We start from the raw sequence: 15,364 nt of genomic DNA, 5'->3' as shown, positions 1-15,364 counted from the left end.
TGAAAGGGTTTAGAAGCACAGAGGAGGCACAGCTATGTGAGAGAAATACTCGGTCTCTTTAATATTCTGGTTGGAAATGCTGCACATGTCCCTTTTCTTCTCCCTTATTGATAGATGTTTGAATCGACAATCATGAAAGCCACAAACATTTGGTAAAGCTGCCTGCTAGTATCTATCTACTGTCATATTCACATTTAAAACTATTTTTGTGTAGTCAGATTCTGTCTTCTGCTACTACTGGTTTTATGACATTTTGCTAGCACTCCTACTGTTTCCAGCCTCTTGAGAGCGTTACTGCTGACTAGCGGGGCCACAGGAATAACAAACACATCTCAGAAGAACACTGACATAATGATTTTGCTGGAATTCATGTAAAATAACTTGCACAAAAAAGTTCCACAAGTATACATTCAACCTCCTTCTGAGCAACGTGTCTCATAGAACTGGACCTCTCCAGAGCATTTCACAGAGCCAGACAGTAAGAGACATGTCTTAGGCATGTTCTGCAAGGACCATTTAATGTTGTGCGAGAACATTTAAAGATATGGTACAACACAAACACTAGAGCAGCGAAAATACTACCCGTTACTTAAGTAATGGAGGCAGGGAGAAGCCATACTGGTGAGAGAGGTCAGAGAAATTTCCAGCTGTTAGGTGAAAGCAGGGAAACACAGGGATCTGGTATGACTCTTCCAGACCACACAAGTCTGACAATAAATCTTCAGCCTGGTGGAAACTGAAGACATCAGGAAACTCATGAGGGATAGCAGATTTCCAGTGTGACAGAAATAACTATATGTTGGAAACACCATTAAGAAAGCCAGATTTGAAGCTGGTGGGTGCCGGGACTCACCACAGACAGATGGTTCCACATCCTAGTTAAATTATGGCCTACTGGAAATACTGTGAGATAAGCTGATCTTGTGCCTATTCAAATCTATTCAGTTGGCCTATGGGACAGAGGTTCATTCTGGATCCATCAGACCCCATTAAACAAGGGCAATTACATCCTTCCACTGCAGGAAAACTGAAAGATGCTGCTATCAAGTAGTTGAAATGGAGCTTTTTCTATGAAAATAGAGATGAGAATGGGGAGGAAGGCTTACAAATCTGTTAACTGTCAGCAACAATCAGCAAGGAATTCAACTTTCATCTCTTTTCAGTCTACCATGCTCCAGTCTCTCTGTGAAAGAAAGCAAGAAACATCTATTTCTCACTAGCTAGGTTTTGGCTCGTTGGACCATATGAAATATGAGCTCTGCCTGACCCCTTCTAACACAGTGTTAGTAAAACAAAAACATTTGAGTAGTGGAGGGAAAGAAAACCCAGCTCATGCAGCTATTTTACTTTAAAGGACACGACAGTTTAGTGTAAACAAAGGGGGAATAAACTACAGGGATATATGCACAGTAAGAGTCAATTGGAAACAGCTGCTGGCAGATACTGTGGCAACCTGAAAGCTGGGGCTGCAGCTCAGGGTTGCACAAACTCTCTTTGTTTGTCACCGATTTTAAGTCCTCTCTTATTGCACATGTGTGCGCACCCACGTGCACATGTGTAAGGTGTGCTGCAGGAGCAGCAAGGGCACAGCAGCAGCCAGGGATGATTTGGCTAGGAGTGCCTCTCCTTCAGGGTTTAACCTAAAGGAGGAGGAAGTGGTGTAATGAAAAAAACTGCAAAGGGGTCATAAAACCCTTTCAATTATTGTCTGCAGCCAGTCCTCCCAATTGGTGTCTTTAATAATAGAACCATACAAGCACAAAGAGCAGAAAAAGGCATGAATGTTGAGGTGCCATTTCAGTTCCCAAAGATTTTTGGTTTTCTAGTTACCTTTAAAAGGAAAGTTTGGGGAGGAATAGCAATCCTGGGTCAAGCTGTAAGATATTTCTGATATCCTGTGTGTAACACTATCTGTTACAAGCATTAAATGATCTAAAGCCAGTGATAGCCCTGGTGACTGGCATTTCCCGTAGCGCAGCACAGCGAAGTTAACAGGGCACAACACAAACTGGCAGGCTCCTTAGGGACAGTGAGCTCAGTCTCCAAATCTCTATCATCCATGTTAGGCCTGCTAACAACAAGATCAGGATATTTCCTAGTGGAGAAGTTGGCAGTCACAAAACACAGCTTTTCACCTCTGGTTTGAGTCCAGACTAGCAACTTGAGGTGGACTGGCTTCATGGCACACCTGGAGCAAACACACACTATGTACCCTGAAGTGCAAGGTTCATGCTTCATTGCCACGTTGCTGGAGGCAGCAGAAGGGAAGACAAACCACAGAGACTGTCCTTTCTCTCTCTCACCGCTTAGAGAGGATCCCTCTCAGGTAAGAATGGGCCAGACTTGCACAGCAGAAGGGGTGAATGGTGAAAAACATGCACTGCTGTCATCCACAATGCTTTTGTTTTGGGGATATAAAGTGTTTAGAAATAAACATCTTGCGTCATAACAAGTCATGGCCCACCTTCCTAGATCCTCCTCAGCCCAGCCACCTGCACACATTATGTTACCACTTCTAGGAAATGTTCCACGTGCTTACATGAGTTAGTCTGAACCCCAGACACACTTTAGCAGGTCTGTCAAACAGCATGAAAATCCTGTTGCCCCTACGCCTCCCCATCCCTCTGCCCCAGCCTGCAGCCAGCTGCCAACACCAGCAAAGACATGCGTTGGCAACTGCTGCAGAGAGAGAAATGTAAGCCTTCCCTCATTGCTGGTTTGGATGGTGGGGGTCCTGCTGGCATGCAGGCTAATGCCACATGAGTAGCATAATGAGAGCCTCCATGGGTTTCACTAAGCAATGGAAAGAACTCACTCCAGTCCTGGTGGTCTGGCTGCAACTTTGCTTTTAACTGTTAGTTTGCTAGAGCAGACAAGCAATCACATCCATACAAACCCACGTTTTCTACTGATCAGTGAAACAGTTTTGTTGCTCAGTACTGCCACAACTTTCCCAGGATCTGTCTCCAGCCCTGCTGTCCCTCTTCTAGCAGGAAAGGCAACTTTCTCAGGTGGATCAGTGTCCGCACAAATTTGATGTTTAGTGACAGACATCCAGCCCAGTACTCATGTTGGTAGAAAGGCATGAAAAGCTTATAGAGGGACCTGATGTCACAGCATTTGAAGGCATTAGAGTCATTGCAGGAGCATGCAAAGGCAACTCCTGGCTTCCAAAACCTAATTTACAAATACAAGACCTAATTCTTGAATATCTCTTTTTACATTTACCACTTTTCTCACCAAGAGTCAAAAATGACAAAGATGAACACCACTCTCAGCTCTGATGTATTCCAGGGAGATGCTCAGAGCAACATTTAGAAAAAAATGTACAGAACAGAGACAAGTGACATACACAGAGCATGGGGGACACATCACTTACAATGAAGTGCGAGCACTGCCAATGAGCTGCTTTCATCTACTTATGAGTACTGATAGTTTTCTGGTGACAACTCTTCAGATACATCTTGGTATCTATGTCTATCTGTTTAATGCACAAAATGTGTGTGTGCATATGTTTAAGTGAGCTAACACTTCAGAGAGACATGTGCTTTTATGATACTGCAAGAGAGGTTTCTCTGAAGCTCTGCAGGTATTAGACAGCAGGTCTAGGTGAGAAAAGAAACATGCCCATTTGTTTAATTCCATCCCCTTTTGCCTCTACATTGACCACAGGATACCCTGTGAGCTAAGGCTCAGCACACTTACTTGGAAAGGAGTATGACACAATTCTGGGCCCTCCGGCCGTCAATCACAGAGAGCTCTTTCACCTTTCGTGTGGAGAGGTAAAGGTCTTCTGTTGAACCCATCTCTTTCTGCATATAATTCAAAAGGGGGGGGAAACAATCAGTATCATGTTTCTCACCCAAGACTGACAGACTTAAGCTGAATGTAATGAACAAAACCCATCCCAACCCGGGAAAATCCACCCACGTGGTGAGAAAAGGAGACAGGAAGGGCGGAAAACATGTAGGTAGATCCTGTATTACTAGACAAACAGAAGTAAATCATTACCACCTATAAGATCATCCTTGATTCCAAATACTGGACCTGATTCTGACCTATTGGACTCACTCTACCAACAGTTATGTTATTATTATTACGTTATTGTGCAAAACTGGCATGACAGGGAAATCAGGCACATTATGGTAACATCCACTGGTGTCACAGCATATCCTTCAGCAGATGCCTCCTGCAGGGGTTACACAGCATTCTTGAAAGGCTGCAGCCCAATCAAGAAAAATCCTTCTGTTATCTCTTAAGGCTGCCACTGGACCAGTCCAATCCATATTATAGGAGAGATGCAAACAGTAGGGCAAGATGGCATTTATCTTACTAAATATATCTTACTAAATGGTCAACATCTACATCTGAACTAGCCTCTCTTTTTAAAATTAATTAATATCTTTAATTGTACAGAAACCACCCTTTTTCAAAGTTCTCGGTATATCCCCATTACCAAACTCATCACCTGGAAAAAACCTGAAAAATCCCCATCCAAAATGTTTGTTACAGCACATAGAGAGAAACTATTTGCAAACCCAGTCTGACCATCCAGAAGTCTCTGTCTTCTTGTCCTGCCTACACACCAGAGCCATGGGATTTGTTTCACTTCCAGAGATTGGCTTTCTATGGTTAATTTGAGTATCTTTTTACACCAGTCCTTAAAGGGAAGTAGAGGTAATGATAAAAGGTATTAATCCTGGATAATAGCTCTCTAGTTACCAACAGAGAAGAGGGAATTGGAAACAGGACAGTTTTTATTTTCCCATCTAACTGCTGCTGGAACTTCTTCAAAAATGCCTTTCTATAATATCCGTATTGTCATGCCTTGAGATTTTGAGACTTACCGGTATAACCTAGCTTTGAATGCACCCATCAAATAAGCAACACAACTTCTTTCTTTGGACATAACAGCAAGCATGCTGGAGTCAGATCAAAAGGTCCATCTACCCCAGTAACCTGTCCCTGAGAGTGGTCAACAGGAGACCCAGGGAAAGGTGTAAGATCATGGCAAGTATATAGCGGTGCTTCCCAGAATTCACTTCCAGGACTCAAGGTTCTGCAGCTCAGGGCTTACTTATATCAGCATGACTAATCCACTCCAAGAGATTTTGACACCCAAATATTTGAGACTTAAATGTAAATCATAGATTCATACTGATAGTTGTCATTTGAATTCTTGGTACAAGCAGCTACAATGAGCTTGTGTTGCTCCTGGATATGCAAAGGATTCCTACAACCACATCCAAATTTGCTGCAGTGAGCCACCACCAATACTAAGTGGCATTTATAAGCAGGTACAATGCACCAGTGAAGACATGCAGACAATAGTCCTGCTGGATGTGCCCAAAGTGTCTAGCTTGGCAGAAAAAAATTGCAATGTTACTTGATACGTCAAATAGTGTTTCCAAAAAAGGAAAAATTGGGCATTGGGCAAGTTTGTTATTTCTGAGATAATAACTAACAATACCAAAAAGCAAGGCACCCCCAGTATAATCTGGCATGTAGAGATGTCAAAGTTTTCTTGAGTTTCCTCAGTTTGTGGGGAGGAAGACAGGGGAGATAGGCAGCTGTTGAAGGTAAGAAAGATACTTGTTGGTCTGTGATCTTGGTTTAAAAGCTTCACTGTCCCTCACTAGCTAATGTTTGCAGACAAGCACACCTGGTTAGTGTTAACCAGCACCCATCCCAAGGAAAAAAAAACAAATTGTTTCAGGGTTTGGCTGTGTGTGTGGGGTGGGGGTTTAGATGGCTTCCCCTAAAGCCATGCAGCAGGGATTGGTATATAATAGTCTCCATGCCATTTCCAATTCCTCAACTCACAAGGTTCAACACATGAATAACTTGAACTATTCAGACATGGCCCACTCCTTGGTCATAAGGAGTGGGCTAGTCTCATCTGAAAATACATTCTCTTCAACTCACATTGAGGAGAGAGATATTTATAGATACTTGGAGTTGTGTGTAAGCAAAAGCAGATGAAGCCTCAGGTTTTACCGAAGCCAGATTGCAAACTTAGCTGAAGGAAAACAGATTGCATAAAGACTATGGATTTTCTTAGACACAGAAAAAGAGGAGCAAGGGGGCAGTAGTGACCAGCTTTTGTGAAATAGGCCAAGCACACAAAGCAAGAATACCTGGAGCTGTTGTCAGCCTGACAGACAAGGTCCCTAAGTTTTATCCCATCATTCTTTACCAACTTTCCATCTGGAATAACATTATGTTATGTGCTTCAAAGAGTATTTCAGATTTGAGATTTTAATTGCAAATTCAAAAATCAACTCAAATTTCAGTGCTGGGATGACTAGACATGTGGAATGTGTTCATCATTTTGCTGCCCTGTTTCAAATACAGTTTGATTTTGGTTAGCTGCAGAACTCGTGGTCTGGTACCACAGCAGCACCCTAGGTTCTAGTAATTATCAATACTTTAGGGAACTATTTCTACCATATTGACTTGTTTCATGGTGTGCGCTGCCATGATGAAAGCCAGTAAATGGCCCAGAGCCATGTATTAGCCTCACCCAGTGGTAGAGGTCCTGACCAGACTTTCCAAATACAATTCCCTGAGCACTCACGGTGAGGACTACTTTCTTCTGAAGCCACCAGAGACACTTGTGATGACATCTGAACAACCCTCTTCTGAGAGCATTGCTTTTCCCAAAAGTGTTGCCAAGAATTTTGCTTAAGATGATGAATAAATTGAGAGGTAACCAGTTAGAAGACATATGAGCAATCTGATATCTCTACTTCATCTAACACCATTTCAGTCTTTCACTGAACTTTCTGAGGGTTTCAGCAGTCTGAAATGAAGTTGGCTTTCCTCCAGTCTAACCCTTCTGCCCCTCAGCTGGCACAAATCCTTCTGCCCCACCAAAGTGCCTTCCGGTTCTACAGGAAGAAAGATTTTCTTTATCAGAAAGTCTGTGGCTAGTGAATACATCTGGAGACTTCAGTACTGTCCAAAGCAGATGGACTACAGATGGGAACAGTGGGAGTGAAGGCTCCCTTAGAGCCCCTTTTGTTCTCCACTAGAGAGACTATTAGTTTGATTAAGGAAGAGTTCACGTTCACGTTCTACTTTGTCCCTGGCCTTTTTCCTCAGGATCATCAAAAAGGGAACTACAGACACCAGCAGAAACCACAGTGAGGTTATAGCTCAGTGAAAGAACAGGAACTACGTCCTATCGCAGAGCTAATACAACTAAAAGAATTTTTTGTACCACGTTCCCCACCCAGAAAGCAGAGGTGCAAGGGCATATGAAAGAGTAGCATGAGATGAGTCATGACCCCATAATGGCATGGTGCAGGACTTCACCTTCCCACACACTGCAAGAGGATCAGGAGGCAGACAATGATACTCACCTGCTTACAGGAGGAGGGGTTAGTTAGCAGGTCCTATGCAGGCAGCAGCCGCAAATAACGAAGAAGGAAACATGCCAAGAATTAGTCACAGAGAAAGATATCAAGTTTAACAAGGCAGCTGAATTTAGACACACACTTTTTTCTAAGAGAATAAAATGCTTAGCAAGTAATACTGGCCCAGATGGCTCAAAGGTATTTCAGCATTTCTTTGAATATTTTAAATCAGCAGATGTTGGGAAACTAAGAGTTCTAGGTCTTTTCGGAAAAGAATAAATTCAGTCTCCAAAGCATAAATCTCTTAGGTCTGAAACATTAACTAGGATAATGCTTAAATACCTTTACAAATCTAGTCTGGAACCTTACTGAAAGAACTGCCAAGGTTAAAATGTGAGGGTCAGTTCTCCTCTCCTGATGCACAGGCACAGTTTGCCGTTATTAGTAACAACTTGTTTCAACGGCACATTATACCCTTTAACAACTTATAGCCAAGTATTTTGAAAGCACTCTGTAACCACCAAAAGAAACCTTACAGCACTACTGGGTGACAGACACCAACTATTTCACAACATATTCCATACTCCAGGAAAACACCAGATATACCGAATCAAAAGGTCAATATTACACAGTAAGATTGGAGCAAGGTCAAAAGACAAGTGTAAGAATTCTTGGTCCAGCATTCTGTACACTGGACAATTCTGCCTTCCCTCAGCCACCAAAAACAATACACTGGGCTTGAAAAAGGAGAAGAGACCCTTTGTCATTAAAAAAATGAAGAAGAAAGAAAAGCTGTTTAATGTAAATGAAACTGGAAAAAATATGAAGATCATGTTAATAACAGCAAAGAAAGAAATGTCTTTATCTGTACTCATTCAACATTTCAGATGCACAAGAGCAGGGCTTTGCATTGACATTTTTCTTTACAGGCATTTGGATGAAGTTTAAAAGTCACAAACCCAGGGTAAACACATACTTGGCCAGAGTAGAGTTTTTCCAAAAATAAAGGAGGAAAAACGACTAAGTGTGAATCAACTGGAAAAGTTCTCGTAAGATTTTGATGCAAAAGCAATTTTGGTTGCCTGGTCTTAAAAAAAAAAAAAGAAAAAGAAAAAGAAAAAAGAAAATTGATGAGGACTTGTTGATTGGAATCCAGTTCACACCAGAGTGAGTATGGATGAAAAAGAAAGTATCACATAAAGTAATAACAATGGAATATTTAAGGGGAAAAAAAAAACAACAAAAGCCTCAACGAAAGCTGGAAGGGCAACAATGCACCTAACTACACAAAAATGAGTAGCTTACATAAGTGATACTCTAGTGTCTGGAGCCACTGTCATAAAGTGTGTTTAATGAGGATGGAACAGAACTGTTCTGAGACACATGGAGGTCACTCTGAGATGATGGCTCCATTCCAGTGGGCAGGGGTAAGGGTCAGGTTAGTTTACGGTTGAATAGGCCAGGCTGCTTTTCAGTGGTTGGTTACACAGCCATAAATATTATGGTTCTAACTGAGAGTTAGCAGAACAGGATAGCTTTGGCTTTGGATTTTGGGGCCCAAAGGAAGCAAGGCTTTGCAAGGTCTTTTCTAGTGAGGAAGCTGCAGTGTTTGCACCTGAAACACTGGAATGGCACCTTGATGCTGCAATGGCTGCTCACGTGCACAGATGACAGTCTGGCTACTTGCAAGACAATCACCATAGCTAAGCTGTTGGCATAGGGTCTAAATCCAATCTTGTAGCAGCACTGAAGTTTCATGTGCCTTTCTTCCCCTCTATGAACTAAGTTCTTGTTTCAGGGAATGGGATTCACAGAAAGAGAGAGGGACCCACTGAAATAGCAACAGCTATTTGCAAGAGCAGAATAAGAAATGAAATGTCATCATGCAACAGGTAACATCACATTCTTCACAGTTCAAGTTGGGATGCTTATCTAGGTGGCTGCGAGCTAGTAAATCAGAGAAGTTATTCATGATGTTTATTGGATTAGACAGAAAAAGGAGAGAAGGGAACAGATGGAAAAGTCCAAGGACAAGGGGTTTGCTTGTTAATTTTAAGGTACTGAGTAAGTTAATCATAATGACAATGAAGTGATCATCATCACTGTAAGGCTTAATCATAAAGGCTGCTTATGGCAATCACGTCTGTGTCCTTTCCTAAAACTCCAGAGGAATGATCCAATTCTGCAGAATACAGAAGATTTAATTTCTCCAAACATATTCCAAAAGCAAAGGAAAGCTGGGGGAGTTCAGGGAGTGCAAGTACAATCCCTCTCTTGCTAAATCTCATTCAGTGGAGACAGACAGATTGAAGGTGACTTGCTTTCCAAGAAAAAGAGGAGGGAAAAAAAGACATTCTAATAAATGGCTGCTTTTAAAGTATGCTGCTTGTGTTATAATCTGTAATTCAGACAGTTTCTGTCACCTAGCCAGTTGGGTCAGTTGGCTGTTTAAGAAAAAATAGACAAAGCGAAAGACAGCTAATTCCATCACCTTGCTTTGTACTCAGGCAACTACAGACTTTTTCTCTGGATAAATGGGAGAAACAGAATGATGGATATCAAGCACGAACGCAAAGCTCAGGAGTTTTGGAAGCCAGTGGCTGCTGAGATCAAGTAGAGCATTACCTGTTGGAAGCTGTTATCTCTGAGAGCTGCCCATTAGTATGAAGGATGTTGATAACAGAAGCTTATACTCTGCCCTGTATGTCCTCCTCACTTCTTTTGGTCTTGTGATTTTTTGAACAGTGACAGAGCAGCAAATGATGCAGCCTGACTCTAGGTGGACAAGGGCCCAGACCACTGTCATGTGTTCTTCCTCCTCCAGAAATTCAAGGAAGACAAGGTGTGGAAGAGTTCACCCCTACCTGGTGTCTCTGATATGCGGAGAACATCTTTTCAAAATCTTCTAGATCTAGCACCTTGAATGCCTTTAAATCATCAATTTCATTCCAGATTGTGCCATGGATCCTCTCCTGAAAGAAAAGGTCATATTTTAATGAGATAGCAAAAGCTTTTAGCTAAGAACATCCCATCCCATTTGGACAGATCATTCTCTCCTGCTCACTGGCCATATTCCTATGTACTACTACTGTCATTTTAGAGGGTGTGCTTTGTTTCAAGAGTCAAAGGAGAAAAAAATAGTGGTGTGTTTTTTGGGCGTTTTTTAAACATAATGAGTATTTTGTATTTTTCATCACAGCAAGCCTCTGATGAAAGGGCACATTCCAAGACTAGCAGACCACATCTCAAGCAATATCCATGACCCCACAGTACGCTTCCTTTCAAGAGTGGCCATCTGTCTAACACAATGATTGTGGTCATGCTGAAATAAGTGTTACCATCATGAGCAAAAAGCTTAGGAAGGGCACTGATGCACGACAAACCCCAGACACATCTTCCCTTCTGCAAATTTTGCCAGGTTCTGTTGTAAACCCCAAAGGGTGTGTAGTTTTCATTCTGCCTGCCTGTGAAAGTAGTTTAAGATTTTATTTTATTTTACTTTAAGGCTCTGAGTCTTTGAAGTCTAATTGTTTCCTATTATATGATCTCCCCTGTCTACATGAGTTCTTTGTTGACTTGGATAGACACAAACTATACCCAGATCTCTGAAAGAGCATCATCCACACTAACTGGAAATGTTCACAACCCATGTGATACATTATACTGAATGCCAGGGAATCCGAGCTGTCTGGCAGATGATTAGCATGGAGGGAGACAGGCACAGACTCCTCCTCCAACTTTGCTGTCCCCCAACCCTGGACCAAATAAGCTCTTGTAGTACATGAATTAGCTAACCAGCAGTCATCCCAAACTAGGAGAAGGCCTTGGGGTCTCCTGCTGACTTTCTCAGGACAGATGTCCTTGCTGGCAAAGAGGACACAAAGATTGAACTACCTTCTCCTTCCTACTGACTGCTAAGGTGCATGTTGTGTGGGACAAGCTTTGGACAATTACACATTCAGAAAAGGAAAACTTGCCCTTCACACCTGACAACACTGTCTTTCAGTTCATTTAGTTAATGAAGTGTACATTTATTGTACTTTATTAACTGGAAAAATAAGGAAGGTGTTGATTAAAAGAAAAAGGAAATGGACAGAAGGGATTGTAAAGAGACCTAAGCAAACCCCAGCAGATGAAGAGCCAGCAGAACATTGACGCAGAGAAAGCCAGGAACAGCAAGCAATAGCACTGAAACACTCACACAGGCTCCAGCTCTGAAGTACCTGACTTGTACCTACGCAGCAAAGTGCGTTAACACTTCATTATCAGAACTAATTAGGAACAGGCTTTACTTCCCATTCACAGTCATCAAAGGAATGAGGGAAATGTGCTAAGCCACAAGGCTCAAGGAGCAAGGAAAAACACCTGATGGGAGGGTGAAATGAGGGGGAAATAAAAGTGTGAAGTGTTCTGGAGGAAATTCCTGGCAGGGCAGACACTGTGGAGGAAAACCAACACCCTCCCTCCAGAGGCAGCCTGTGAGTGCCTGAGGGCAAGGAGGGGTGTCTGCAGTGCTATTTACAGTGAGAGCATATACTAGATGGGAGCAGCACGCATCCCTGAACAGGCTCACCAATGTCATTGTATCATTCCTTGCAATTAGCGTGGCTTTTCTTTCCATAGTAGGAAAAACATCATGACCCTGTGACTGTAATATGGACAAACAAGTTTGAGAGGCTCATCTCAGCCAAAGGAATAGGAGACAGTTAATTTTCATTTTATCCTAACCCTGGACTCTACTGCCAATCTTAGAAGCATCCAGGCAGAGTGTTCATTCTCTTTCAGTTTCCAGGTTGGCTTTATAAGCCTTGAATTATAAATCCTGAGCGATGTATTCGAACAGCAGAGCAGTTCTCAGAGTTCCTCACTGTTTCAGATTGTCCCATCAAACACTGAAATGGAAGAATATTTCTTGACAGGAGCCAGTGAACATGACTTCAAGAGCAGTCCTTAGAGTCATCATTGAGATAGAGCCCTGAGGATGCCAAAAAGCTATATGCTGTGCTTGGCAGAAGGCTGGATATGACTCCAGAGACAGCTACTCATGAGAGTCTTGCCCATTGACCTGTCCGGCTGCAAAACTTTCATGGGAGTGAAGTTTCCCCACAAATGGCAAGAACAGTGAAAACATGCTACAGAAAGGGCTAGTCTGAATGAATTACAGAGGTGCCAGAACAGGCAGTTCTGAGACTCACAAAGGGATTACCGAGGGTAGTTCTCATCCGTACTTTTCCAGAAAAACAACCCAAGGAAGTGAAAATTATTCTTATTTCAATTCAGATTAATTTTAAGTCCCAGCTTGAATCTGGTCCTGTATAGGATGGTTTGTATGCTACTTGTAGCAGAAAGACAAATTCCAAAGCAGCACCCATTGCAATGGTGTGCACAAACAAAACTTTGACCCAAGCAACCCAATTTAGTGCTTAAAAACCAAACGGGCTAATCCAGTCAAAGAAAAAATGAGGCAGGCAGAGGTATAAACAACCTTTGTTACACAAAACACTTACAATGGGGATGTCCCTTCTATTTCTACCCCAAGCTCTGACCTCGAAAACTTTAATGTTGCTGCCAGATAATTTCCTACACTGAGCTCTTCCTACTCCGTTATGGATTAACTGGCTGATAGTTTCTTGTCATCAGCCAGAGAAACTGAGTGTTTTAAGACAAACAGACTTGCATAATGTGGTTGCGATGATAAATTATTTCCTCAGCACCATAAAATATATTTGTGGTCCCTAAATAACAATTTAAAAATAAAGTAAATTCTTTATTTCTTCTTTCCTTTTTTCTTTCTCCTTAAAAAACAAAAAGAAAAAAAGAAAAAAAAAGAGAGGTCACTTCATCTGCGACACGCTTTTCTCCCCATATTTATTTATTTATTCATTCATTCATTTATTCATTCTACAAGTCTTCCAAGACCTGTGGTTCATCTGCTTTGCAAAGGCTTGGCTCCTTTTGAGAAGCAAATCCTATGAACTACATTTCCCAGCGTCCTCTAGCAAAATGGTAGTACATATTAGGTGAGGAACCACCTTATTATCACAATAAGTATTGACAAGGCATTTGCTCCATCAAGCTGAGTTTTTGGTATGTTGTATTTAACAATCTGCTTGCTGTAGCTGCTGCAGTTATGTCCTTCCACCTTTGTAATGAAGCCAAATTTGCTGAGACACCTACTAAGATTAGAGAACGACAGTATTTCATGGAGCTACAAATCATATCAAGCTGTCCTCTGCTACATCTAACAGATGATTTTATTTACCCTGAAAGATAAATAGTGAGACTCTGCAAGCCAGCAAAGTCCATCATGCCTTAATAACCTCACAACATGAGTGAAAACTTACAGTACTTTGGGAAAGCCTTTCAATTGTCCTGCAGGTCCAGAGAGACCATAGAAACTGAGTGTCCTGTGAATACTGGAGCAGGCAATCCTGCTTATTAGTAGGCTAATATTTTACAAATATTAACCATCAAAAAGTGAAGCAACTTAAAATTTTAATTCAGAATTCCATTATGAATCTGAAGAAGGGATATGACCAGAGTGCATTTTTCAATTTTCTCTCTTGATATCAGATCCTTTCCTCAGTGTAAGAAAAATCCACTTTGAGCAAAAATTGTACTGCTGGCATGTTTGTTAATTGAGACAGATGTTTTATCTCACTGTAGGACTAGGCACCACCAAGGCTATTATGAGTAGCTTCACACAGATTTTGTAGAAATCTTTTAATTAATTTTGAATCTCTGGCAGCAGTCCTGCATCATTGTTTGCCATGATCCTCAGGCTGCGTTCAGGAAGAAAGATTCTGATTTCTGGAACATCAATAACATTACAGAAACATTTTTTTTTAAAAATAGTGTCAAAATGAACATTTTCTGTTTATGTGATTTTTTTGTTTGTTTTTTTGGTGGTGTGGTTTTTTTTTTTAAATCCTACGTGGTATGTAGAACAAATACCTTTCTTCTGAGACAATTTCACCCAGGTCTGTTTAGGGCTGGCTAAAGAAAGCCCCTTTCAGATCACTGACTAGAGTCATTACCAGCCTGACTCTTAATGGGAAGCTGCTTCTCCAGCCATGAGATAACAAGCAGCGCAGTTGAAGGTTGACTTGATTTACTCTGATAACTTCAAATCAATATGTTTATATGTATTAAAGAGGTAATTATATTAATCCATACTTCCAGTGTGCTTGAAAACAGTCCATCATTTGGATTAACCGTAAATGTCTGGTCTCTGTTTGACCTTGGGTGTTGTGTAAAATTCAGAATGGGAGAGCAAACTCCATTTGCTGTCCAGAAACAAAGGAAGGAATCTTTCCAGGACATCACAGTGGTTACATTGCAATATCTTTTTCTTAAAAAACAGAGATCCTTGGCACCAGCACTACTGTAGTGCTGTATGAATGGAATTCACAGATGATGCTACAGTGCTGTATGAATGGTGTGGTGTGGAAGGGCTTAACCAGAACTCAGCCCATCCATGTATCTAAATGGCTTTGCCACTGATCATCAGCTCACATCAAAGCTGGTACAAAATCTTTAATTCTCAAAGGAAATTAGCTGGTTGTTGGAGTTTCCTTGTTAGAAGCACAAATACTTTCCGGTCAAACCTTTTTTCACGGTGCCCATAGGAACTGTGGCCAATATGTTATTGTCTGGCCAATCTGTTATTGTCAACTGCTAAGAGTCTGAATATATTTGATCATTCTCCTAACACCCAGCAGCTCAGTCCTTTCCTTCCAAAGACAGTATCAGCATTGGGAAAAAATATGTCATATGATTTGCCCTGGAGAACAGCCTTGATTCCTCAACAGCCTTGAGAAAGCGTATCGTGCACAAATCCCTCTTGGCCAGCCCCATCCACACGCCTCTCGGGTTCTGTTGGCTTTCTCTCACTCCCTTGAGGCAGGCTGCATGGACAGAGAGGGGTTCACTCTCATGTGGGCTGCCTCAGTCCTGGCATCATCTTCACACTTAAGAAAGCTTAGGAGAGAAACTCTGTACTAACT

The 15,364-nt window shown here is 41.7% G+C and overlaps 1 protein-coding gene across 5 annotated transcripts in view; it reads right to left on the bottom strand.

The window, feature by feature from the left end:
• Positions 1-15,364, bottom strand: part of DAAM2 (dishevelled associated activator of morphogenesis 2) — a 202,568-nt gene that overhangs the window by 32,130 nt on the left and 155,074 nt on the right. For 4 of the 5 annotated variants that reach the window (XM_075496208.1, XM_075496207.1, XM_075496209.1 and 1 more), the window contains 3 exons: positions 10,223-10,330; positions 7,365-7,397; positions 3,706-3,812 (listed from right to left, as the gene is read on the bottom strand). In XM_075496208.1, coding sequence (XP_075352323.1) covers positions 3,706-3,812; positions 7,365-7,397; positions 10,223-10,330 — 248 coding nt within the window. The remainder of the gene's footprint in view (positions 1-3,705; positions 3,813-7,364; positions 7,398-10,222; positions 10,331-15,364) is intronic. The other variant, XM_075496211.1, reaches the window with a different exon arrangement.

Source organism: Mycteria americana, chromosome 3 (assembly GCF_035582795.1).
Source record: "Mycteria americana isolate JAX WOST 10 ecotype Jacksonville Zoo and Gardens chromosome 3, USCA_MyAme_1.0, whole genome shotgun sequence".
Classification (NCBI taxonomy): Eukaryota; Metazoa; Chordata; class Aves; order Ciconiiformes; family Ciconiidae; genus Mycteria; species Mycteria americana.
The sequence above is the reverse complement of the archived record's forward strand: the minus strand, read 5'-3'. Positions and strand labels throughout refer to the sequence as shown.